Source organism: Vicugna pacos, chromosome 9, assembly GCF_048564905.1.
Source record: "Vicugna pacos chromosome 9, VicPac4, whole genome shotgun sequence".
Classification (NCBI taxonomy): domain Eukaryota; kingdom Metazoa; phylum Chordata; class Mammalia; order Artiodactyla; family Camelidae; genus Vicugna; species Vicugna pacos.
The window spans coordinates 47,080,378-47,108,134 of record NC_132995.1 but is presented as its reverse complement, the minus strand read 5'-3'; the positions used below and the strand labels follow the sequence as shown (position 1 = coordinate 47,108,134).

The following is a 27,757-nucleotide window of genomic DNA, read 5'->3' as shown; positions in this document are numbered from 1 at the left end:
GAGAAGGGACTGACAGAGCGTGCTATAGGACGGACACGGATGCAACAAGGCGAAATAAACCACGTGGCTTGATAGAGAGGGCGCCTAGCAAATGAACTGTGCTGATCCTGATTGACGCCACATTAAAAACTCAAATGCAGCCACCTTTAACCATCCACTACTAGGGTAATCATTTTCAAAAGGGTGGAGAACTCTTAGTCAGAAATATAAACAGGAGATTCCTTGAGGATACAGACAAATAATACAGACTTTCGATAAAAACACCCTTTTGGCATTCAAGAAGAGGCAATGTTGAAGGCAGAAGCAGCTTAAGGCACTCTGCAGGTATTTGCCCAAGTACTGAGCCAAGGATTGCAAGGCATTAAGCTTGATGATTTGACATGCTGACAGTGACACGGGACCAGGACTCTTACACTTTATATCACCACACGTGATTTTTGTAGGCTTAGGTCACTAGAATAAGGGAAAAGTCCAGGAAAGACGGGCCTCATGAAGCGGGGAGTCCACCAGGCTTACTGCACACCCCCTGCTTGTACTTCTGCTCTTTCGGTTTTCTATTAAATGCCCCCAGTCACTTATTTATTTGACTAGAGATAAATACATGTTAAAATCTTTGCAGGTGGTGTTTCTGCCCTGTCTAGCACATAAGGTTGACAACTCAATCATTCACAGTGATAATAATGGCATGAATATTGTGTGACAGGTGATACTTATGTCTAATTGACTATTCATGTCATAGGGGCTCTGTGTCTTTCACCAGCCAAACCCAAAACCATGACATTTGACACTTCTAATTAAAAACAGTAATACTAACTTTAGAAAATATGCTAATATGAAATTATGGATTTTTGTTTGAAAAATCAGATACAATTGAAATCCACAGAAAAGTAAACTATTGTGCTTAACAGTCCCATTTACTTAAATATGATTCATTTCATTAAAGTTCATAAAATTAGTACCATCCAATTCTTTGCCCTATAGTCTGCAGTGTAAAAGGGAGAATTTGTATAATTTGGCTGTAAAGTTTCGGCACATGTTGATCTGCTTAAAATAATTTCTAAGATGTTAGTTTCATGAAATTTCAGCAATTGTTCTTAAATGGGTGAAAATTATACCTTACATTTCCTTTTCCAATCATTTACAATAAACTGGCTAAAAAGCCTTGATCATAGAGGTTGAGGGATTTTATTTTGTCTTCAGTTTGAGAGGAACAATTTCAGCAGCATGCATTTTCTAATTTTTTATAAAATATTTATATGCCATCTAGTAGAGTACTTTGTATAAATTGCATTTATGAGTATTAGGCTATAAATTTCACTCTAAGGAATAATTTTTTAATATCATGTATCTGTTGAGTTTATAGTTCTATTAAATATATGCACGACTGCATAGATAATAAATAAAATATTTTGTCTTTTTTTAAAGATTATTTGTAAGAAGCAGCAGAGCATTTGATTAATTCTTTCAGGTATACAGAAGTCATTGTTCTCTCTAGTGCTTTGGGAGGGATAAATTAAGGGAGAATGAGGAGTCGTCACTGCAGCATTTCCATTCACATTGATGGGTTTTATTTTATTTGTTTCCAACCTTACAACAACTGCCTTTTCTTCCTCTTTCCATCACATACTTGTATAATGCCTTATGTGTTTCCTAACTTTCATAGATTTATTTGTATCATCTGGAGCAGACTGTGAAGCTCTTAAGGAAAATTGGCATGTTTTGTGTAATTTGGATACATCCCATAATATCCAGAAAACCTGGGCCAAAAAAAAGACCAAAGAAAAGAAAAAGAAGTTAGGAAATACATGTTTTTTTACATGTAACAAAATGTTAAATTCCTTACTATGTACATCAATTAAAAACTGTTCTTTGGCTGAAAAAAAAAATCAAACCAAATTGATCTGTGTTATTCCAGGTGAAAATGTCAAGAGCCAGAGCACAATTCACCATGTTTCATTGTTTCCTGCTTTGTCAATTGTAGATTCACGTGGGACCTGAATAACTGAGTGGTAAGAACAGAACTTCAAGCCTACCTGGGATGAACAGGGAGTATGGGTGTGTGTGTGTGTGAAGATCTGAGGCTGTTTTACCTGTATAATAACCTTACAATCGTTTTATGTGTGGTCAGGGCATCTGGGGCACGGTCTCAATTTTGATCTTGACGTTCAGAGTTATCCATCAACTTTCTTTACCATATCCAGAATTATAGTCCAGTCCTTCTCAAACTTGACAGTCCAACCTGACCACAGTTTCATTGGTTATGACATGGGAAACCATATCTCTGGATATCTCCAATGTCCATGCTTGTGTTTACACTTTTCCAGCTTCATGGAATAGCTTCCTTAATCCTTCCATAATCTAAGTTTTAATACTTTTTAAAATACCCAGGTAAATTCTCCTCTTTGAACAATTCAGTCTATAGTGATCTCCATATTCTGTCAATTTCCAAAGCTCTGCGAGTCTGTACCACACACTAGCATGCTCCTCTGAATCATTCTTTGGTTTGCTCTGGTGCTTTATCTTTTCCACAACATTAACATGAGCTCTTTTAATACAGAATTTTGTACAAAGTTAGGCACAGATTAGGAAATCAGTGTATTCAAATCTATTCATTCACTGATTGATTTTTTTTCACCAATTCACTAATCAAGTCATGTGCCACACTGGGTGTTGAAAGCTAGAAATGCAGAGATGAGAGAGATAATCCCTCTCCCAATAAAAAAGTTCAAAATGACAGGGGAGAGAGAAGTGTAGCATTCTAACTCTAAGTGTATTAAACTGGTACAATATAAAAGTGCTTAAGGAGGAGTTGATGGGAGGGGGAAGGGGTCACTTTCAGTTGCTATGGTCATAAAAGTATCCTACAAGAATGTGCATTTCATGATGGTTCATTCACTCATTCCCCCATTCATTCATTCCATAAACATTTAGTATTAGCCTGCAACATGCCAGGTACTATTAAGATTGAGGATGCTGGGATGAAAGGTTGGAAGAAAGGGCCTCTATTTTCAGGGTGCTCACACTCAAGGGGGAAAAACAGTGAATAAGCCAACAAATTATAACATAGTTAAAATCTAGTATTACCTTAACAGGTAATTTGGGTAGATGGCATCTGTCTTCACACTGATTAGCTTGGATTAATTAAGGATTTCACTCACATCACTATTCCACCCTGCGCACCTCACCTTTAATAAGAAAGCAACAGAAGGCAAATAGCACTTTCTAGGTTTGGCTTTCCTCAGACTTGATTAATGAAAAATAATAATTTTCATGGTTAACCTATCATTCAAAAAAATGTCAAAAACATACATTTTACTTAACACAGATAAATATTAGCATGAATTAGCCACTACTTATCTAGTTTAAAATCCAATGCTTAATTTAGAAAAAAGAGTAAAAGATAATCCAAACACCTAGTTAAAATAAATACCTCATTAAGCTTTCATTGCTCTTGGTTCATAATTACTATTTATATTATCCCTAGTTTGAATGGTTTTCATGGAATTAATTCAACCATATTACCCATTTTTTCCGCTCTTATACAGAACTTCAACTTGCTTTGGACTTCAAGGCAGCTTTTCTTAAAAATGCTTATAGAAAACTTCTTCCAGCCTGACCGCTGTTCTCTCTAGAGAAAGAGCAGGACTACATCTTCTCAATTACACTTACATCAATAAGCATGCGCTGAATGGCCACCAAGTGCTTTAGAGATACAAAGGTGGATAAATCACAGTCCATTTCTTCAATGAGTTTATCATGTCTAACAGAGTTGTAGGAAGTTTCAAAAGAAAGGTCACTGACTGATCAAAGAAAATTGTCATTATGTGCCCAAATAGGCTTCCAAATTATCTGTATGCTAAGAATGATGCTTCATTAAGTTACTCATTTTCTTTGGTTCCAGCAGCTCAGCCAGAGGAAAATTTTTTTTTAGAAGTTTTTTGATTGCACTATGTTGTCCCTGGCTCACATAAGATCCAAACTAATACTTTTCTACACTAACAAAGAAGTCCTGTCTTCATCACCAAGCAAACCTCCTTTAGCTTCCTTCTTCCATTGGGTGTTTATACACCATCAGTCAACTGCAAATACCACCCACTGTGTTAAAAACTGCCTCCCTGTCAGTCTCTCTTATAACAGCTGTGCCCTTGCCACAAAACACAGCATTTTACACACTTAACACACTTGAAAAGACTTTTCAAGTTTATATAGAAATCATATATATATGTATATGTGTACATATAACATATATAAATATCCCAAATATTATATATAAAAACCTCCACATACTAGAGAGAAAGAGATTAATTCAGAAATTGCAGTCATCAAAGGAAATAAAAGGAATAAATTCTTTGCACTAACCTTAAATAAAGACAATGCAAAACTACTACGTTACTGGGCAAAGCTTAAAATTTTTTACACAGGTTTTGTTTACTTCTTAGACTTCCACACTATTTTGTGGACTAGTAAGATTTTTTTTCTATTTCTGAGGACTCTGTGAAGTAAGTTTACAGTTAGAATTTTCATAAATTATACCATAATATATACTAGCAAATGAATATTAATACCTCTTCTCTTGAAAGATGTTTCCTAAGTAATTCTGAGGATTCTGTTTCTAGACTTAAAGAGACTCATAAACAGCATGCAGGAATGACTGCGCGTCTTTCTCTGAAAGACTGTGTATTCTAATAAAGAAACATACCCAGATGCTGTCCTCTTGCCGATACTGCTTCCAGTTTCTGCCACTGTCACTGAACATCAGGAGGTAGCTGGTCACCCAGTTGGAGCTCCCATATCCCCCTTGGGTGGCCACAGCGGTGATCTCCATTCTCTCTCCGAGGTCAATCTGCAACCACTGGTATTTGTTTGACACAAGTGGAGACCAGCCACCAGCTCCTTTTGTGAAAACAGAAACGGGAGAAATTGGCAAAGAAGAATTCATTAAAAATCTATTAGTGAACTAGAAATGCCAGTAAGACTGTATTGCTCTATGGAAATTAAGAAAGTCAAATTTCCAAAATTTGAAACTTCCCTTAATTGTAGAAGAATACAGAAAAACAAGAATGTAATGTAAATGGATGGAGCCTGTGTTTAATTATGCTCATTTCTACTTGTTACAACCTTCTGACACTGGGAAGCTTAATTCAATGAGGTTAAACTCATTCAGTGTTTAAGTGCTTAATCCAATAGGCAGACATCCATGTCAACACTTGGAGCTAGCATATTTACTGCCCACATGCATGACTACGTAATGATTTGGCCTTCTGTCCCTTGGCCCGGGGCTTGATTTACCTTCACACTACAGCAGGACTAGAAAACTCCCTTTCTGATCATGTTTAGGCTCCTGGGAAAGAAGTACAGCATTAAGCTCAGGAATACAAAGATGATCAAGGAACAGTTCCTGCTTTCACTGTGTCTGCAGTCTTAGGGGAGGAACAGACACTGAAAGCACGTTTGAAACACAACATGAAAAATGTTAATGGTGAGGCAGGTACAGGCAACAGTAACACAGTAAATGCTGGAGAGGTCTATCCAGGGGTAACTGGCTTGCAACAGCGTGTGTAATTTAAACGATTAAATTTTCAGGAATTTTGCAAGCTGATGGTTAAACATAGCCATCTTTGCAACTGGCCCTGGTGGGAGTATTTAAACCAAGAAAATTGGCAAACTCTACAAATCAGTACCCACTCCCACCTCAGCCAGTTTTCAGTACATCCACTGGTTGTATCCTACCTACCTGGGAAAAGGAGTGGTGGGTGAGAGTATAGGGGATGGGAAAGCCATGGAAAATATCATAGAGCAAGTTGTGTTTAAGCACACAGAGGTTAAAAAAAAAAACAAACAGGAGCTTGTTGTATAGTCAAGGTGGTATGGATAGAGCAGAATTTATTGTTTGGTTTTATCCAATGCACACTAGGAGATTACAGATTTGACTACCTAATGTACGTCCTAGTAAGATGTTTCATTCTTCCAATTTACTATAATAATGCTTTATTCGGGAATTTATTTATTTTAAGTAATACTAACACTGCTTATTTTGTAAATAATAAGTAAACACTGTAAAACTCATGAAATACAATTTAACTCATTCTTGAATCCACAACTATCTAGTATTCAATAACCATTAAAATATAGTATCTGTTACATAACATACCAAATGAGAATCTTAGTACATGTTTTCTTTCCCCTGTTCTTCTGTCATCTACCTTAAGGCTCTAATAAGTTCTGACATTTTAGATAGAGATGACCATTAATTTATATACAGTTTTTATTCAAGTATTATTCTTGGCATCCATGCCCTGTTTTATAAACCCTGAATCAGGCCCTAGCACAAAGAGATACCCAGTAAATGTTCGCTACCCTGGCGTGGCACAGATCTACATGGTGTGGCAGGTGTACTACTATGGTATGCCATTGTCAGACCTAAAGGGACACGTGTGTGTTAACAACTGTTTTATAAGATTTAAAAATCCTCTGGGTGGCAGGCACAACACAGTGACACTCTGAGATGAAAGGCAGAACTCTGTGCCACTTACAGCTCCACGGAAGAGAAGACTGGCAGGCAAGGCCCCTCCAGGGGTCCACCCACAGAAAGGGCGACAAGTGGAAGCCGCAGGGGGCAGCTGATGCAAGACAAGGAGGGAGGGCTTGGCGAGGCTTTGTGAGCTCCCTGTGGACCGGCCAACCTGAAGGGGCTCATTCAGGTGTCGGGGACCCAGCTCCAGAACAATTAAGGATGACACACGGCGGTCACTGAGCATGTGAGCCCAGTCAGGGACATGGCTGGGTCTGGAGGTAAGCGGCTGCTCAGGAAGGGGAACTGGCTGTTTTCTAGTCAGGGCCTCAAACTGAGTCGAGAAAGTATTTTGAAAAAAGAATTCTATGACAACAACGTTCTCTCTCGACAGTACCACACTACCTCCTGCTTGTATTAGGGGACGGTTCCCAAGATTACCTCATACATTGTCTTTAGACTACACACTTTTTTTTCCCAAAAAACCTTCCCCCCTGGAGTTAACAAATGACCATGTCTCTGAAGTAAGGGGGCAGCGGGTGCAAGCTCCCCCCACCCCGCCCCGGTCCTATCTGATCTTACTGTCCTGCCTCAGGGCCTATCAAAAGCTTGGAAGCTGACAGTCTCCTGGGGCCTGATGTTAACCACGCATCCTTGGCCCAACTGCAACATAGCCGCAACTGCCTCTCTGTATTTTTATCATATTTTTACACAGAAAAGTTGAAAAAGGATGAATGAAGTGCCCCGAGCCAGCCATCATCTTTACCCGAAATTTCTACATTTGGAATTTTAGCTCCATCAACTTATACCTTGGGAAAGTGCTGGTTATTTTGCTTCTTGCTCTTTCTGGTTAATTTTAACGGTCTAAAGGCAGTAATGAAGATCCATTTTTAATACAGAATTTTATAATATTTTTCTGGCATTTTGACACTTCTTTACAGACCAGTATTTAAAACATGGACACAAGAGAGAAGCACGGTGAAAAAAAAAAAAAAGAAGAAGAATCGGTGTGATTCCAGTGAGTTAAAATTGGATCATCAATTCTCATCAGGAGCAAGAGGAGCCTCTCACTGACCGCCCCTCTTCCCAGCATCGCTCACCATCACAGCTGCACTAACCGACTTGAAACATTTGCAGTTAATTGACCTTGAACATTTCAATTTCTCACCTGTGGCGAAAAGGTACTACTGATATGCTAATCAAGTGATATCATTAACGAGGTACACCAATAAAGTAATGGAAATTCAGTCGCTCCTAGGCATTACCAAGTAATTTCAGCAGGATAATTCGGCCACAGGGAATCCAGAGATTCCTACCAGGTTTTCAACTGTGTGGCTCTGCAGACACATACCTAAGTGTGTCATGGGGTGTTATGCTTGTTCTAATTTTAAAATAAACATTGAACAGTAATATGGAAAATGCAAATACACAGAGACAGATATAGATATACAGACATGGATACAGAACTTGGCACACTTTGGTAGTGCCAGCCTATGATGACATGTAGGGACAACAGTGACATTAACTGAAAATACAACTGCAGCTGAGGTTCAGCTACACCAGCTGAATGGCCACTGCCAAACCGTCTAGTCTTCTGGAGACACATTACTGTCATATTTACTTTTTCAATGGAGAAAATGATGGCTAACTCCAGCAAATCGTTAACCCTGAATTAATACATAATAAAGTGAGTATTTATTAATTAAACCTTTCAGTTGCTGATCGGGTGTTATTTGTCCTTAGTGATACTTTCAATATGTCAACATTTCCAACATCACAGTAGACCAATGTAACACCAGCGACCATCTTCCCAAAACCCCACTGTTCCATGGTTGCTGACACAACCCACAAAACAAAGAGACCTGTCCCTCCACTCATGTTCTTCCCTATATCACAGGCTTCCTTCCCCTATTCCATCCTCTTTCTTCTCCTGCCTTGGCCTTGTTACTGAGACTTGGCTTAATAAAATGTCATAAATTTATTCAAACAGAACCATTTCTTGCATCTTCGTATCACAGCATGAAAACTCACACTTAAAAATAAAACCCCTCTCCCCATTGATGAGACTTTTAAAAATTCAGTGTTGCAGTAGCGCTATGAGATGTAAATTTAAAAAGCACAGTTAGTGCCTATTGATTTCTCTCACACACAGCAGGCATGTGAGGATATGGCGGTTGTTACTTTTTGAATTATAAAACAATTATTACTGCTATTGACTCCAAAGAGTTCCGATCACAGTAAAGCTAAGCTTTGAAAAAATTTAGTTATTGAATGACCACAAACAAAGGATCTCTTGTATCTGTTGCCTACCACTTTTAAAAATCAGGTTCCAAAGGAACTGGCTTCTATAACACATGTTGCTATGAACTGCCAGGAAAGAAAAGCGAACTAAAAATTATCCATTGCCTATTACATGCTAAGTATGCTACCAGAAATTTTATGTACCATATTAAACTTAATTATTAAAATTACCTAGTGAGATGAAACATGTTTTAACCTCTCTTCTTTTCAAATAAATATTTACAAAAGGAGATTTACAGAGGCTAAGTAAAATTTCCCAATATTATACAAAGTATTTTAGTATAGATGAGAAATTATCTTTTAAATGATTTTAATCTGTTAGGATCTCATTTTTTTAAATTGCCTCCTTTTTCATTCTTAACCCTTGAAATAATTATACAACTATTATTGCCCCAGAGTGGTATATTTTATTCCAAGAATAACTTCAAATAATACATTCAATGTTATTTAAATATAAATAGCTAGCTGGCTGAATTATATGTAAAACTCTTACATCCCATCTACCAGGCAGCACCAATATTTAGTTCTGCACATGGAGGCACATCTTACAATTTCACAGAAGTAAAAGAAAAATTGAAGAAAAAATACTCTTGGTTAGAGCCTTAAAATATAGAAAAGAATCACTTCTATTCCCTACTAATATTAAAGACAGCATGACTGCCACTCCTGGTGGTCCTCAGTGAAGGTGAGGTGTCAGAGTCTGTCAACATTGCAAAAGTTGGAACCACAGAAAGGGGAGTCATATTTCTTTCTCAAGATTTAAAGTGTAAATGGACACAGATGTTCAAGGACACAAAACATAAATGAACATAGTTGAATGACAGTCTTCGCCACCATTAGAGCATCTACATTTCTAGAAAATAATTGGCTTAATTAAAATTGTCATAGGCATAGAAAACAAACATGGTTACCAGGGGTAGAGGAGAGGAGGGATAAACTGGGAGTTTGGGATTTGCAGATACACATTACTATATATAAAATAGATAAACAACAAGGTCCTACTGGGAACTATATTCAATATCTTGTAATACTCTGTAATGAAATAGAATATGAAAAGGGATATATATATATATATATATATATATATATATATATAAAACTGAATCACTACGCTGCACCTCAGAAACTAACGTGACACTGTAAATCAGCTATACTTCAATAATAAAGTAAAAAATAAAATAAACATTTATCAAAAAATAAATAAAATAAAATTGTCACATGTGTTCTTTTTTCACACGTGATTTCATCTAGACTTCACTGAAAGTGTAAGTTTGCCCGGATCATCTTGATCTTGACATTAAATTACAATAATGTAAAGAAACAAAGAACATCATGCCAATACTTGTCTGGCTCCCTAAAATGGTTTGCAGTGTCCCAGGACCACCATTTAGAATCTTACCAAGCACTGTATTTTTACTGGTGCAGTTCTTTTCGCTGGGAGGAAATATGACACTATTCATGCCGCGTGCCTGGCTCATCTTTGCACACAGACACTCCTGAATCTTGGTAGTGCCGCACCTGGTCACAGCAACTGGTACAGGGATGGCCAGGTCAGCTGAGCCAGGCTAGTGGGGCAATTTCAGGATTGTGCTGGGACTATGGGAGGAAGACTGTCTTTTCTGCTGTGAATGCTGAAAGGATGGGAATCAGGCATCGAGCTGTGTAGGAGCAATTGTTTGGGAAACCTGAGCGAAGTAGCGTCAAGCCAAGTGGACTTGAGAGATGAGGCAAGACCCAGTTCTAAAGGCTGGGTTGGCACCAGGTCCACTGGGCCTGCAGTGCATGCCCTGCGCTTCCCAGGCACGTGAGCTACTAGCCACCCTGTTCCACTTGCGCTGCACCTGCTCAGGCCGCTGCGACAGCAATCCTCCTCTCTTTCATTATTTTTTCTCTCCTCAGTGGATCATTCCCATTAATGTATATGTGAGCTGTTGTTTTTTTCCCACTTTAAAAGGAAAAAAAAAAACTTCTTGCTTCACTCAATTTTTTTCTGCTTTTTATTTGACATAAGATATTAATTCAAATAAGATATCCATATTCACTCTTTCCAATATTTCTCATCTCATTCTCTCTTAGGCCAATTCCAATGAGACTTTCAATCCATGCCACTCAATTCAAACTGCTCTTGTCAAGGTTACCAAAGAATTTCCTGTCAATGAATGGAATGGTCAGATTTCACTCTTTCCACCACTTGGCCTATCAGTGACATTTGATACTTTCCACTACTCCCAATACCTTGATATTCTCTGTTCACTTTGCTTCCACAAAAGCTCATTCCCTTAATTTTCTTCTTAGTTTATTAGTTGCTCCTTCTCAGTCTGCATTGCTGATTCTTCCTTTTGTCTCCTCCCTCTTAAGGCTGAGATGCTCCAGGGCTCAGTCCTGTGCCCTGCTCCTTCACAACCTGCACTCATCCCCTGGTGGCCTCTCTTGGCCTCACGGACTTAAGTATCACCTGACGATAGCTCCCTAATTTACCTCCCCACCTCCCACCTCTTCCCTAAACTGCAGACTTGCATATTTACTCCCTACTTGATATATTTCCTGAACCAAACCCCTCTTCTTCCCCCAAATCCTACTCTATTCACATACTTCTCCAGCCCAGTCTATGATTATTCCACTCTTGCAGTTAGTTACCCAGGACAAAAAAGAAAAAAAAATGGAGTTGTGCTTGACCCTTCTCTTTCTCTCTCACCATTCTACCAAACCAACAGAAAACGCTGTCGGGGCCACTCACCTCTCCAGAATTGGAGGGTCCCTCCATCTTCACTGGTACTCCTTTCCTTCAAGCCACATCATTCCAGCCCTGGTTCCTGCCAAAGCAACCTAACAGGTCTCCCTGCTTCTTCCTTTGCTCACTGAGACTCTATGCCCTACACAGCAGGCTTAGAATAGTATTCTAGGCTCAAAAAGCTGCAGTAACTCTCACTTTCACACACAATGAAAGACAGAGTCATTACTATACGGCCTTCAGATTCCTATATGACCTTCCTCTGGGCATGGCTCCCAGCCCAGATCTGACCTCCTGTCCTCCTCTTCCCAGCTCACTCCCCTCCATCAACAACGGCCTCCTTGAGGTTCTCTGAGCAAACACCAACCTCCTATCGCCCAGTCCATGCTTTGTTAGGATATCCTCTCTGCCTGGAGTGCTCTTCTCTGAGATAGAAGGGTTAACATCTTTGCTGCCAGCAAGTCTTTGCTCAATTGTGATCGCCCTTATACCAGTTTGCGTCTCCTGGCCTCCCTTATTCAAATTCCTTCCGCCCAGCAATCCTGCTCCCAATCATCTTAATCTTAACCACTTCTTCATTTTTATCAGATAGTGACATCTTTATACATACATTTCTTATTTATTCTATTTGTTTATCCTTTACCTTGCCCTATTAGAATATAAGCTCAGTGAGGCCTAGAGTCTTTGCCTGTTTTGCTAATTGATAGATCCTAGATCCTAAGCATCTAGCACACTGACTGACACACTGTAGACAATAAATACTTACTGCATAAGGGAATAAAAAAACTCCACAGTCATATGGGTATAAACCTGTAAATTCATACACCAAACTAGTGGCAGAGCTGGAGCCAAACTAAGCAAAAGCACAGGACACTTCTCTTTGTAGAATGGTGTTTTCAATGAAGTTCTCAGAGAGAAAGCTTATGCACTTGGTGCACACATACACACCATGCACATGTACACAAAATGTCTATCACCTGTCTCAAAATTACACAGTTTAATCACGTGTAAACTACATTTCCTAAATATATTTATTGCTCTGTTTTTGGATCTTGTGATACAACGAAAAAGAGGAGCTTTTCAGTTCATTTCCCCAGCAAGGTTCTAAATTAATAATACCTCACTAAATTCTTGTAGGTTTAAGTTCTTTGCTGTTGATCAATTTCTCCTCCCAGAAAATTGGCAGCCTGACTTTCAGTCCTACTTCTTGTATTGCCAGATCAAACATTTCTGAAGTCTTCAACAATTCAGTGGATTGATCAGTAAATATTTACATCCTTCCTCTGCTCAGGCACTGTGATTTGTGTATTTGATGTGCAAATTTGGGGACAGTCAAATTTCCTCCAGAATACTAAAATAAAATTACAAAAACAACAAATTCTGTGCTTTAATTTTTTTACCACAGCCAGTTTTATTTCATTCAAATTAGTAGTTTCGAAAAAATGACTTTGAGCACATGATGTCTACAAACTCAGATGAGAATCAGGACTGGCCCATGTTTGGCTTTCTAACACCATCACAATACTTTTCTAAAAGTCTTGATTTAGATCCACCACAGTGAGGCAGGTCATTTCAGTAAATGACCTCATGCATCACAAAGAGCATACTGACAATATCCCAGAGATTGAAAAACCATTTTTTGCTTCCCTACCTTTTTTTTATATCTTCCCCAGCCTGAGGGAGATGATAAGCTGTCATGAGTCAAATGTCCTCATATCACTCGTGGGTCAAGAAACCGAAGCTGCTCTCTTGTACCCAACAGACATTATTTCCAAGTAATGATTGGAAAAGCCAGCAGTACTAGGGCACAGTACAGCAGAAAGATAAAAAGTGCAAAATCAATTCCAGGCATTTGACTGATTGAATCATTCAATATTTTCCCAGTGTGTAAAAATGCTAAAGCATATTAATACAGCATCATGATCCCACTTAATGAGATATGTTTACCTCTAGGCTTAGGTATTTGTTGAATTAAGTCTTGAATACACACTCTTTATTTAATTCTATGATTTAGTCCTTTTTAAGTATTATTCTGTGGAAACTTTATTTCACAGGCAATGGAAAAAATGATTAGTGATGCCTGTGACCAAGATAGCCTTAACTTTCCCCTCAGCTTGACTAAACTTTAGACAGGTTTTTTTCCTGACCATAGGCACCCCCTGACCTCTTCTCCCAGAGCATTTAATTTAGGGAAGTTGCAGTCATAAATTATTTCTCTGCCCCTTGAGATGTAAATCTTCATCAAGCCTCTTCACAGTTTTACAATCCAAGAATGTCTTTCTCAAGGACCTGAGTCATTCCTCTGAAATGTAGTCATCAAGAAAGATAGCGCCCCTGTCTCCCAGCCTCCATGGGAGGGCAGGAGCCTAACTTCCACAAGCACCAATTAGCACACACAAATGGCCTAATCACGCTGACCAGCTTTCCCCTGATGCTCTCCAGTACTTTTCCACTAGCTCAGTTTAGTGTTTAAAAATTCTCCCACCTTTGGTTCAACAGAGCTGTGTTCAGTTTTCCTTCCCTATTGCAAAAGTCTTGAACTTCCCCACTGCTATAGTCTTGAATAGTCTTTCTTGTCCGTTTAACTCAATACAGTGTAATTTTTCTTTGACAGGAGATAATGGGTTTTTTTTTTATTAGAACAATGCATTTTTCATTTTCCACCTAATGAGTCATGTTCCCCAGAAACCATTACACAATCAGAGTCTAAGGAGATAAAGAACAATGCTTAGAAGTGAATGAGGGTCTGAACAGGGCTAACCAGAGGGATTCTTCATGGTAGGGACAGTACCCAGAGACTACTACACACCTGCTCTCCCCATCAACCAAAAGACTGTCACAGCCAGCTTGAGGGAATCCCAACAGCAACAAGAAGTGCCATGGGGCCCAGCCAGAGAAGATGATGGCCTTTGCCAAGAGAATAGTCAAAGGGACAAACTGGCCACGAAATGTGGCAGTGTATGTCAACATTCAGGGTTAGGATCAACCAAATCACGCTCAGCAGGTAACACTGACCTGGGACACGAGGATCCAAACAATGATCCTGTGTGGACATCAACACAACAACCAACATATGCCAGGGAAGCCCAACCACACCATGGCATCTTCTGAGTTCCTCTATGCCAATGGCCATTTTGTAAAGGAACAGAGAAAATATTAGGAAATCAGAAGGTCTGAGCATTTACCTGGAAGAGACTGACACAACCAAAGAAGGCCACTTTACCCAGTAGAGGATAGGAGGTTTGAGGTGATCTGATAAGTGGGCACTCATGGAAACAGTCTCTGGACTGAAGAGTAAACATGATCTCTGTCATCTTAAAACAATACTCCATCTGATGAACTTTTTAAAATACTGAAAAATATGCAGTGTTTCCATGTTACTTCTCAACTACTAACATAACTTCCAGACTCAGAGGTTTGAAACTGGCTTGAGAAAATCAGATCAACCAGTATTTCAGATATAAATGACTAGAGATACTATCTTTATGAATATTTTGTGTGCATGCTTAACATCCCCCAAACTGCTGCTTATGCATTTTAAATAAGTCATAATTTTCTAAAACTGTATGTGGATTGTCAAGAACAATGTCACTTGCATGCGTACATGGCTGGTCAACCAGAATTGATTATATCTATCTGATTCAAAAAATATTTTGCCATACGCATAGCACTGATACAGTCAGGTCTGCATTCTAGAGCAGAATCACTCAGCATCCATTAGGCATCACAAAGATTTTTGGTACAAAGCAGACAGAAATAAACACAACAATACACACACAGAGACACACATACACAAAATCTACTGGCTTTAATAGTTATAATGTTCTACAATAGCATAGTGGAGTAGGATACAAATAGAATTCAGTGTCTGAAGCCAGCAGGTACAATATTCCTTATTGCACACATTCAATTCTAGAAATGCTTTTGATTGCAGACTCTTTCACTATACAAATGAATCGCTTCCTCTAACATCTGAGCACCCAAGCCAGCTCCATCTGGCTCCTGGCCTATGTACAAATATAGGAGCACACAAGGGTTACAATTTTATTTTTAAAATATAGGGGAAAATATGCTCTTATGAGATTTTTGTCAAAATTGTGATACACGACCATTAATTTTGCCAGTGATTGTCATACATCTAGATTTTTTAACCTACCCTAAATTATTACATGTGTTTAAAATAGTTTCTTTACCTCATTATAGAAAACAAATCAAGTTTCAGCATATTTGATTTTGGGATAGTTTATTGTGCCAAAATACAGAAGAGTCCAAATAGATGTAAATGTAACAAACCACTGCTGGATGATTTTTTCCAGTTAAGCTCTTTTATTTATTAATCTGATTTTAGCCTATGGTTATAAACTTGTCACTTTGTCATTGTATCACCTATACTGAGCAATAAAGACTTTCTAAAATTATACATCACCAATTAGTCTATATTAGAAAGAGTAGGCACATAGTGCCCTGGCTTCACCAAGATAAAAATCATCTTATTTTGAAGGAGAATGATCGAGTCCTTCAGGATGTGAAAAGTGGGGAAGCCCAAGCAGAAGAGGGAAAAAACATCATTTTGCTCTGTTTATCTCCATTTTTTTCTATTTGTAATGTAAAATGGAAAGTTCTAAACTGTTCTTTTTGATAAAAAGAAAGTCTCACAAAGCCACCTCATTTCCACTCAAACCAATGAGGCCTTTCACATGACTGTCAGGCCACCTATCACGGTGCACGGTTCCCACTGTATATTGATCCACTGAGTCAAAATAAAGTAGGGCTTCCAGCTGGGAATGAGGGTTAATGCAAACACTTTCTGGATCAGAAAAGATGGACCCCCAAAAGTAGGTCATGCTGGTGCCCAGCCAATTTCAAATCGCTCCTGGCAATGCTGTGACTCTCACCCACACCACTGCATCTTCCCGCACGCTGTCACCACACGGGAGAGCGTGGCAATTGAAAAACAGCATCTTAGCAGAAGCAGCTCAGTGCATGTTCATGAGGACAGCTATAATGACTCTAAAGAACACTTCTGATAGGCAAAATGGAAAGTCAATTATCAACGTGGATTATTATGTTGCAATTGTTGTTTTTACTATATTCTTTTTCTGAAAAAAAAATAAAGGTCAATTTATTGATACTGTTTGGAATGTACCTTTGGAGTTCAGAATTATGCATTTTAATTTTTTAAATTACCACCAAAATTTTAATTTTTAAGAAAAATAAATACATAGATAACATAGATTGATAGGGTAGAAAGAAACTTTCAGAGGTGATGAGTAAGTTTATGGCTTTGATTATGGTGACAGTGTCGTGGATATATACTTATCTCCAAACTCATCAAGTTGCATATAAATACGTACAGCTCTCTGCATATCAATCGTACCTCAACAAAGTGGTTTTGAAAATTAGCAATTCATAATTTTAGGAAATATGAATGTAGTATTTTCAGAGTCAGCTGAGCTTGCCAAACATAAATGTCAAGAACTTCATATTTTTATTTAAGGCACCAATTTTTCCTTCATCAGATGTGTAACTGAGTAGAAGAAAACTGTGGTGTGTTAATTGCCTTTTGTAAAAAATTTTTTTTGCAAAACTCTATAGAAGCCTGGATACAAACTTCCTAGGATTTTAGGCTCCTTCACATAAAAACAGGAGGGACAGTATGATTGTATGGATGTTACATTTAAGGGGATCCCCCAGATGATCTACATCTAGAGTTTCAACAACGGATTCATGATTTACATAATTCTTGGTAAAGTGATGCTTTCATAAAAAAGAACAACAGCTTTTTGCTTTTGCTCTGACATCCTGTATCTTTAGAATATCTATCTAGGTCAATAAATAAGCTGCAAATAAAACCATCAGGAAAGGTTTCATGACGAAAATTTCATCACTTAGAGCAAGTCCCCCCTTTAGCTCCAGGTGACACTGTGACTTCTTGAGTTTCTTCTCACCCCTCCGCCCAGCCCTTTTCAGCATCCTTCATAGAAGCTCCCTTTCTCTACTTTTGTTGAGAAGCTACCGCAACTCTCCTCTCCTCTTTCACATTACATTCTCAGTGGACTACATTTCTCATGCCTCTGGCTGCAATAATTAATTTTTTTGTTTTCGGATGATGAGCCTGAATCTTTATTTTTAGCTCTGACTTCCCTTTGAAATCTGTATCTCAGATCCTAAATGCTCCCTATACGTCTATTCATGGATGCCCTATAGATATCTCAAACTCCACATTCCAAAAATGGATGCCTTCCCTCCTGTCAAAACCAGATGGCCACGTCATTCCAATCTCCAAGTCACTCAGACTAAAATCTAAAAATCATTTCTAATTATTCCCCTTCAATAACAGAAATTTCTCTATGTGTAGAAATTGCCAAATTTGGTCAATATTACCTCCACAGTGATTTTTTTTTTGTGCCCCTTTCTTGCTTTTTTGTGATTCCTACCTTAGTTTGAGCCCTTATTATGTCAACTATTCAGTTAAAAACTTATTTTCTGTATTTATTTTCAGTTACTGGGGGTATGACTTTGAAGTGAGGGAATGAAAGAATGACAAAGACATGAAAGCATTTGAGAGATCTTAGGGAGGCAGAACTGGCAGAACTGAGGACCTGTGGATAACTCCTTAGACATGAGACGCTGGGAGGGCAGGAGAAGGGAGAGGACAAAGCCAAGGCTGGCAGCTTGGGAAACTTCTGGGTGGCGGGGCTGAGAGTGAAGAGCCATCAGTGGAAGGGAATCTGAAAGACGTAAAACTGAAGGAACGGGAATCATAAGGAAGCAAGAAGAAGGCAGGATGCTGTGAGTGAGTCACTTCAGCACAGGGGCAGGTCTTCAGAGGGTGAGGAACATGAAATAGGCAAGGCCAGGGGGATTTGCATATGTTTATAGGATTCAGAGAGGGAATCAGGAAATTGTGTTCTGGGCCTGATGGCCTACCCTTCCTAAAAATCTTCAATATGTGTCTTTTAGATAACCAGTCTTTTTTTTTTTTTTTTTTTTTTTTTTGCCGTTGTTCCCAGAGTTGTTTCGGTAAAAGCAGGTTGAGTAATCTTTCTCCTGGTTGCAAAAAGCATCCTTTCTAGCACAGCACCTAATGCAACTTCAGTCTGGTATTGGAGCCTCAGAAAAGAGTCCATTTTTGTCTGAAATCTGTTCTCATTCTCCACAATTTCATTTGAGTTATACTTATTCCTGTGCCTCTCTGCCAGGGCTGTTTCCTCCATCTCTCAGTTGCAGCTCAAATGCCACCTCTCCCATAATCTAGCTGTAAGAACTATGTAATATGAGATAAGATAGTTTACTTATGTTTGTTAAATTAATAACTAAGACTCAAGTTCCATATCAGAACACTGCTGTCGTATTTGAAACCTACTTGTAAACAGGTTTGTGTGCTGCTCAGACGTGACAGTGAGGCCTGCCATCAGCTGAACTGCTATGGTTCTAATACAGCCAAACTCCGAGCAACTGAAATACAGCAGATTCTGAGATGACTTCAGAAGGTCAAAGGGCCTGTAAGAGTTTTGCTTTCTAGTAACAAAGTAAAATGACAGACTTTTTAATGAGCAAGGTCGACATACCAAAGGATCTTACAGGATCTCTCTTTATGTCATCGCTTTCCTAAGATATAGCTCTGATTGATTTCCATCCATCTTTTTTTTTGGAGTTATCTGCAATTATGTCTTGAATGCCAATGAATAAATGAATACTGGCTGAATATTAACGTAATAAAGTGGCAACATAATTAAATATCTTAAAATTTAAATTACTATAGTTTGTGTAGATTACAAAGTGGTTAGATTTCATATTTTTGAACAATCTAAACACTTTTAACAGACAGCCCCTCATACCTTTCAACATAGGAAGAAGACAGAAATGGGATGTTAAAAGTTGAATGAAGGAGAGACTATGAAATTTAGGATATTTCCAATTCTTAAGAAAAATTATTAAGCACAAGAAACTGGAAGGTTATAAAATACCACCTTCTTTAAAATCCATAAATGTCATTCCTCATAATAAAGTATATAGAATTTATCTCCCTAATCACAATGACTAGTCATGGTTTTCAGTACTACATTACACACAAACTCTTCACACAGAAAACTCCTCTACACAAGGAACTATCAATATACTTCTAATCACCATCATTAACACCCAAAATTTACATTCTAAATCCTGATCAACATATCCATCGGCACTGCATAATCAAAAGGTGTAGCTGGAAAAGACAAAAGACTCTAGTTCTAAAACATACATACCCTCAATGTTTACAGCAGCACTATTTACAATAGCCAAGGCATGGAAGCAACCTAAATGTCCATCGACAGATGACAGGATAAAGAAAATATGAGATACACACACACACACACACACACACACACACACACAATGGAATATTACTTGGCCATAAAAGAATGAAATACTGCCATTTGCAGCAACATGGATGGACCTAGAGATGATCACATTAAGTGAAGTAAGTCAGACAAAGACAAATATTACATATCACTTATATGTGGAATCTAAAAAACAATACAAATGAACTTATTGACAAAACAGATATAGACTCACAGACATAGAAAACAAACTTATGGTTACCAAAGGGGAAAAGGAAGGGGTGGGAAGGGATAAATTAGGCATTTGGGATTAACATATACACACTACTACATATAAAACAGATAAACAACAAGGCCCTACTGTATAGCACAGGGAACTATATTCAATATCTTCAATATCTTCTAATAAACTATAATGGAAAAAATTTGAAAGAAATACATAACTGCATCACTTTGCTGCACACTTCAAACTAACAGTATTGTAAATCAACTATAAGTCACTTTATAAAAAACAAAAGAAATGCTAGGAATGACTCCAGACCTGCTAGTTAGAATAGAAATCACCTATGTGTTCTATGATGTACTAAGTCCTTCACTGTCCTAACTTATCTGATTCTCACAATCAGCCTAAGTGATAGAAACTATTATTTTTCCCATTTTACACATGAGGAGACTGACGCAAGGGGAGGTAAAGTCACTCGTGAAAGGTCACAGAAGCTGTAGTAAATCGGGCAAAACCCTGAACAGGGTCCACCTCAGAGCCTGTTCTTCGTCACATATGATGTGGCTTCTACCTTCACAGACTTCATCCTTTATGAAAGACTAAGATGGCACGTCAGCGGGAAAGACATGTGTTATGAGGAACAGAAATGGAACACACACTAATGAAGTTTGGGATGGGAAGAGTGCTGGCTGAGTGATCAGGGGAACAGACATCTTTCATGCAGGCTCTAAGGTGGGATCTTGAAAGGTCAAAAGGAAGGGGGTGAGCAGAGGGATGATGTGAGGGCAGACAAGTGCAAGGCCCATTTCTCAGGATGGCAGTAACCAGGCTGAAGGGAGTGAGTGGGCCTGGAGAGGGCAGTGGGCATTACAACAAGAAAGGAGAGCTGAACCAGATTGCAGAAAGATCTTCATTCAAAGCTAAGAAAACAGCCATCAAATTTTCAGCATCTGAGGACCATCTAGTATGTGTTTTGTGTTTGGCACACATGTGGATCACCAATTTTAGAAAACTTAATAAAGAGCATAGCCATGATTTTAAATGTACAGAATAAACACTATTTTAAGATCACTAATAATATGCATGATTCTTCATACTGTTTTACAAGAAGATGGTATTTGTAATCTTTTACCAAGCTATATAGTTTGGTGTGTATGGGCAGCTTCCATAGCTAATTGGTTTAACTTCTCACTCTTGATATTTATTAAAGAAAAAAAAACCTTAACTCAATTTAAATGTCACTGAGAAGAACATATATGCACTATGAATATACAAAACAACATTTATGGAGTTATGTTTTTGAGCAACGAACAAGCAAGCACTGGGAACATGTCAGACTCTTTTGGTTCATGTCTTTTGCATCACAGTTCAGTTTTTAAAAGAAATTCTGACATCTTTCTCCCAACATTGTGAGATCTTGGCTCATGAAAGGTAAGTCCAGGTATGCTGGTAAGGTTTAATAACTTGTCCTCTAGGGGTAAGTCCTGCTTTACAGCACCTGTCAATTCCTGCGGTGTAAACGCTCCCTCTGTGGCTGATTGCAAGCTCCCAACTTGACAATGTTGAGTTGGGGAGAGCCCCTTTCACAAGCCAGCAGCTTACAGACTGTGTCTCAGATAAGCTACTTGGGCAAAGCAGCTGGAATCACACTGCAGTTATGAATTTCTCGGTTATGGCCTCAGGTATGAGAAACGCATTTTTTTCTAACTCAATGTAATTTTCTCTCTTGAGCTCCTATTCTGTCCAATGTAAAAAATCAATCTAATCATTTCAGAGAACTCAGTCCAATTCGTGGGTTTCTCAGTCAATTCAGGATTTTATTTCTGTCACCTTCAGCTTCAAAATCTTCACAGGGATCTGCCTCCCTTCCTGCTGACCCAGCAGGCAGTGGAGATGGGGACCACCTCCCCGTCTTTAGCGCGACCAGTCAGGCAGCTTCCGCTCTGCTCTGTGGGGATCTGTGGCAGGTGAGTCGGGACGTGCCTCATCACCACACGCTGATGCTCTTCCTCCCACCCCACGTGTGATGCCCTGCCCACACCCGCCGCTCCACGCCCTAACCCCTGCATCCATCCTTGGTGCCCGCAGCAGCTCCTGCTTCTCCACACACGCCATCTGGGGCTGATGTGGGGTCTCTGGCACACCACATCTTTGCACTGCAGCAACAGCAGGATTTAGTGACTTCTGGAGTGGGCAGTCTCCTCTCTAGGCACCCACTCTAAGCACACCTTTCACATCAGACACCTGAATGGGAATGAAGGGTTCTGTCAAGCTTCCTACTGTGGACTTAGTTTGAGGACAGGACCTCTGGGAGCATGATCCTTCACACCTGCTTCCTCACATCTAATTGTCTTCATTCCTTTCCACTCTCCTTCTCTCTTCCCTCAGTGGGGTAAGGGCTTCCTTCAGGCTGGTCATTTTCCCTTTCGAATTGTTTATGTTTTAGATCTAAAAGGTACCCACTTAACTTTGTTCCCAAGCTGGGCAGTGATCCCCTTTCCCTTAAGCCTCGGGTGGTGTGTGCCTATCTGAACTGGGAGGGGAGACGAAGGACCATGCCTACTCCCCCAACACCCCAAACACAGAAATAGCCTCTAAGGCAACTGTCATTGTCATTAAAAATGCTTTTAGTTCATCCTTCATTAAAGGAATTTATGCACTCACCTTTCCTAACATTAACCAGTTTACTTTCATGCAAAAAAAGCACAAACTACTGCCCACTTTTTCTGTACAACACAATAAAGAGAACCCCCAACCCCACACTTTGCAGTGACCTCGGTTTGGTGAGACTGTCCCACTGAGACCTGTTACTGCCTGCCCACTCTCCTCCATGACCAGGGCTACTTGTGTCCACCCAGTGCAGCCTCTGCCCTGCTCCACGGCATTTTCCAGTCAGCAGCATGGTGCACCAAATGATTCAGAACGCAAGGAACAGAGTCTCCTCCTACAGTGTGAGTCACCAAGGCTAACTGGTCTGCAAGGCTGATAAGTGCTTTGCGCTTACATAGGCAGAAGCAGGATTAAAACTCAGAAATCAAGGTACTTCTTCTACTGAAGAAAGCAGGGGTCTACTAGCATTTCATTGTAATATTTACTCCTCCACATCCAGAACTACTAAAAAAATTTATAGGTTGTGACAGTGTTTTTCAAGAGAGGAATCTGCGAACAGTTCATTCTGCTTTGCTCCCAAAGCATAATATTGTGATATTAATGGGGTGCAACTATGATCCATATCTTGTTCTGTTCTTTTCTACCACTGAAAAAATTCATAACATTCACATTAGAAAACACTAATTTAGTTCAATTTTATAATCTGCAACTCTATACTGATACTCTCTATTGGTTGAGACATCATTCTCCTGGTTTCCTTTGGCTCTTTGAGCATATTTAAGAGAGACAATTTAAAGTCTTTGTCTAGTAAGTCCAATTGTCTATCCATTTTTCTTATTTAGATCTTTTATGAAATCACCACATTCTAATATTCACTTATCCCAGCCTGTATAATTTAATCTCTGTACTAAAATCATGCACACTCCTCACATTTATGATGCTATATATTTATTAGATTTGTAGAAGAAATATAAGTAATAGCACACAAATTAAGCAAAGGAAGGTCAGCTGAGAGAAACTATCAAGGTATACCTCAGAGATATTGCAGAATAAAGACCACCACAATAAAGCAAATATCGCAATAAAATGAGTCACACAAATTGTTTGGTTTCCCAGTGCTGATAAAAGTTGTGCTATACTACACGGTCATCTCCTCAGTGTGCAAGAGCATTATATCTAAAAAAACCCCAACGTGCATACTTCAACTAAAAATGCTTTATTGCTAAAAACTGCTAACCATCATCTGAGCCTACACTGAGCCATAGTACTAACAACAAAGATCACTGATCACAGATCACCACAACAAATATAATAATAATGAAAAAGTTTGAAATGTTGTGAGAATTACCAAAATCTGCAAATGCTCTTGGAAAAATGGCACGAATAGACTTGCTTGACACAAGCCTGCCACAAACGTTCAGTTTGTAAAAACACAGTATCTGCAAAGCACAATAAAATAAAGAGCAATAAAATGAGGTATGCCTGTAACACTCTGTTAGTGAACTGCAGACAACTCATAAATCCTTACAGTTTAATTTGTGGAAAGTTTATGGATATTTTTATTCCTTTTTCCTTGAAACTACCAAATTATCTGCCCAACCACTGTAGAATATTAGCTGGACTTTGGAAAGCACACTCAGAAACACCTATACATGCAAGGGGGAAGGGGAAAGTTGAAAGTCCTAAGCAGGCAAAAAACAAGGTCACAGCTGTGCTTTAAAATTTATTTTTATTGAGGAAAGCTTCAAAATTGCATGACTTTAAAACTGCAAGGTCATTAAAATCACCTTAGTTAGAAATCCAAAAAGTACATTAGGGTAGTAGCAATGGAAACCACCCCCGCCAAAAAAGAGTCTGAGAGGGAGAGATTGCAAACCACGAATACACCGAATTTATCATCTTCACCAGCAGGGATCAGGGGAGAAATAAAAGGTGATTCTAAGATCTTTAAGCCATGGTGATTAAGATAACCACCAGGAACTAGAAAAGAAAAATAATTACAAGCAGAAGCTGGTTTAGAGGCAATATATTTAACTTAAGATATGTTGAGCTTTTTTTGTGTGAAGACAAGACATCTAGCAGGCAGCTGGAAAATTCCAGCAGGCAGTTGAAAATACAAGAAAGGAGACTGTTAGACATGTTCCTCCTCCAGCTCAAATGTGGGAGGGGTCTGCACGGGCAGAGTACCAGCTTATTCAGGGAGGGCGTGCCCAATGCCAAGGTCAAACATGCAGCTTTGGAAAAAACCCACACGAATATGCTCACCTTGGCATGGAGTTTTTTTATTTTGTTTTTTATTTTTATACAGTCAGACAACTGTACACAGTCTATTAAGTCAGTTATATTTTATATAGCCAATTATATAGTTAATTTGATATGTGTCTCTTTTATTGTTAATATTCATCACGTGTCAATTTTTTCAAAAAGGCATCAGAGAAAAAGATGAGAAAAATAAATAATCATCAAATCACTGAAATGTAATTTTAGGCCAGCTTTCTACTTAAATTATTAGATCTTTAAGGACTTGATAATTCCCACTGAGGGAGAAAATCTTTGCTATAAAGTCCTCTTTAAGCAGAAACAGAGAAGTCCTAAAATCATGCAATTTTTCTTTTCTCATGGAATTACATCTGCAGGGCAGCCTTCAAAAGGGTTACAGTTAAAAATCAAATGCGATAATTAATTGGCAGAGACTTTAAATTACACAGCTATTACAAAGATACATACATAGACTGACCTAGATAGATAGACAGGTATGAAGTGATGTCAGCAAGATGGCAAAAGAAAGTCTCCCATTCATATACCCCCTCAGCAACAATAATGTGGCAGCCACCCCTGGACAAAAGGGCCTGTGGTAGCAGTGGGATCTAGCTGCAGGCCAGGAGCAGTCCTGCCCCAGAGGGACCCACCAGGAGACACTCCAGATGGTCCCCCTGGAGGCAGGCCCTTCAACTTCAGTCCAAAGGGAGATTCCGAAATAGCCCGGAAACTCAGCCCCAGCCCTCCCAGCTGCAGTTCAGGGACTGGGCAGGAGACACACTCATGGTTCCCCGTGGCAGGCCAGCCGACCTCAGTGTGATTGCAGATCTTGAAGTGGCCCCATAACCTGGCCCCGGGTCCTCACAGCTGCCATCAGGGAGCAGTCTTGCCAGGATACAGGCCAGTCCTGCCTCCAAGAGCTAGACCCTCAAACCTTGGTCTGACTGTGGATACTGAAGTGATCCGGGAACCCAGCTCCACACCCTCTCAGTTGTGGACTAGGAGCTGTCCTGCCTACTCAGGACAGGGAGGGAGACACACCCACCCTGAAGTGGCCCTGTGACTTGGCTCCAGCCCCTCAGAGAGCAGTCCTGCCCACCCAGGGACCTGGTGGGAGACACGTACCTCTATCCTCCTGAAAGCGGGCCTGCAGACCCTGTCCTGGCTATGGACGCTGAACCAACAGTTCCAGCCCCTCTCAGACACAGTCTGGGACCAACTCTGCCTGTCCAGGGACCCATCCAAATCTGTCCTTTCAAATGCACAGACAACAATGCAATTCTACACAGATCACGAAAAATCAGGCAGACATGACACCACCAAAGGACACTAATAAACTTTCAGTACCCAAGCCCAAATAAATGTAGATCAACAAACTGCCTAACAAAAAATTCAAAATAATCTCCTTAAGGAAGCTCAATTAGATACAAGAGAACACAGACAGATAACTAAACAAAATCAGGAAAATAATATATAAATAAAATGAGAAATTGAACATTTTCATGCAGTCTTTTGATGAGACGCATCTCAGAACTTTCCACCCTGAGGACAAAGAGGGAAGATTTTGTCTATCAGTTCTCTTCATCAAGGTTAGCCTCACAGGCAGGCAACAGTCCCCATTTCCCATCATCAGAATTTATGGTGCCCAGTGGATTCCCAGGGAGCAGACCATCCCTGAGCATCAGGACAGCCACAGGGCAAGAAGCTACAGGTAAGTGGTATCGCCCAAGATGAGACCCTGTTGTATCTGTGGGAGGTTGAACCTGGTCCTTAAATATTGGTTGGAGAAAGAGGTGGGGCTGAGGAGGTATGTATTACCCAAGAGGTGTCCAATGCATAAGAGCACATCTGTAATTACAATAGTATCTAATAAGAGAGAATACAAAAAGATGGTTTTCTGCTGCTAGCTGGCGTACACTTCTGCTCTATCCTCTACAAGGGAAGATGCTCAAGACACTTATATATGGATCAGACAAGAAGGCTCTAGATCTGCTTCCCCTGTTTCTCTGGTTACACACCCCACTGTGCTTTCAGAGCACACGTACACCCCAGGTGAGAGGGTGCATTTTCATGCTGAGGCCGAGCCCGAGTCCCTTTATACATGAGTGCTAATATTTTGTTTAGAGTATTTCACATTTATATTCATGACAGAGAGTGGCTTTTAATTTTCCTTCCCTGTTTGTCCTTGACAGGGTTTGGTATCAAGGTTATGCTGGCCTCATAGAATGAATTGGGAAGTATTTTGACTTTTTTCCTATCCTTTGAAAGAGAATGAGTAAGATTAGAGTTAAAGTTTCTTTACAAGTGTTTGGAAGAATTCACATATGAATTCATTTTAGCGTGGAGTTTTCTCTGTTGGAGTGTGTGAATTACGGATTTACTATCTTTACCTAACAGAGGAATATTTAAATTTTCTGTTTTACTCCTCGGGTACAATTTTTTAGGTTGTGTTTTCCAAATAACTTTTTTAGTTCATTTAAGTTTTCACAATAATTAGCAGGAAGTTTGTTAAAATAGCCTCTTACTATGTTTTTGTCTTTCTGATTGTCTATATTGCATGTTCTCTATTTCAGTAATTAATGTGCCTTTCTTTTTTTCCTTTCCTTTTCCTTACTGGGGGTTTAATCTGTTGTCCTTTCTCTAATTTCTTGAGAAACTGAAGAAGTATGCAATAGTTGGATCATTAATATTTAGACTTCCTTCTTCTGTAATATGCACAATTAAGGCTATCAATTTGATCTAAGCTGCATCTCACAGTTTTGACCTATCGTATTTTGTTATCTTTGAGTTTAAATGTT

General features: G+C 39.3%; 1 protein-coding gene across 1 annotated transcript in view; it reads right to left on the bottom strand.

The window, feature by feature from the left end:
- CNTNAP4 (contactin associated protein family member 4) overlaps positions 1-27,757 on the bottom strand; it is a 222,802-nt gene that overhangs the window by 147,439 nt on the left and 47,606 nt on the right. Inside the window, exon 3 of the mRNA XM_072967746.1 lies at positions 4,700-4,893. Within this exon, the coding sequence (XP_072823847.1) occupies positions 4,700-4,893 (194 nt within the window). The remainder of the gene's footprint in view (positions 1-4,699; positions 4,894-27,757) is intronic.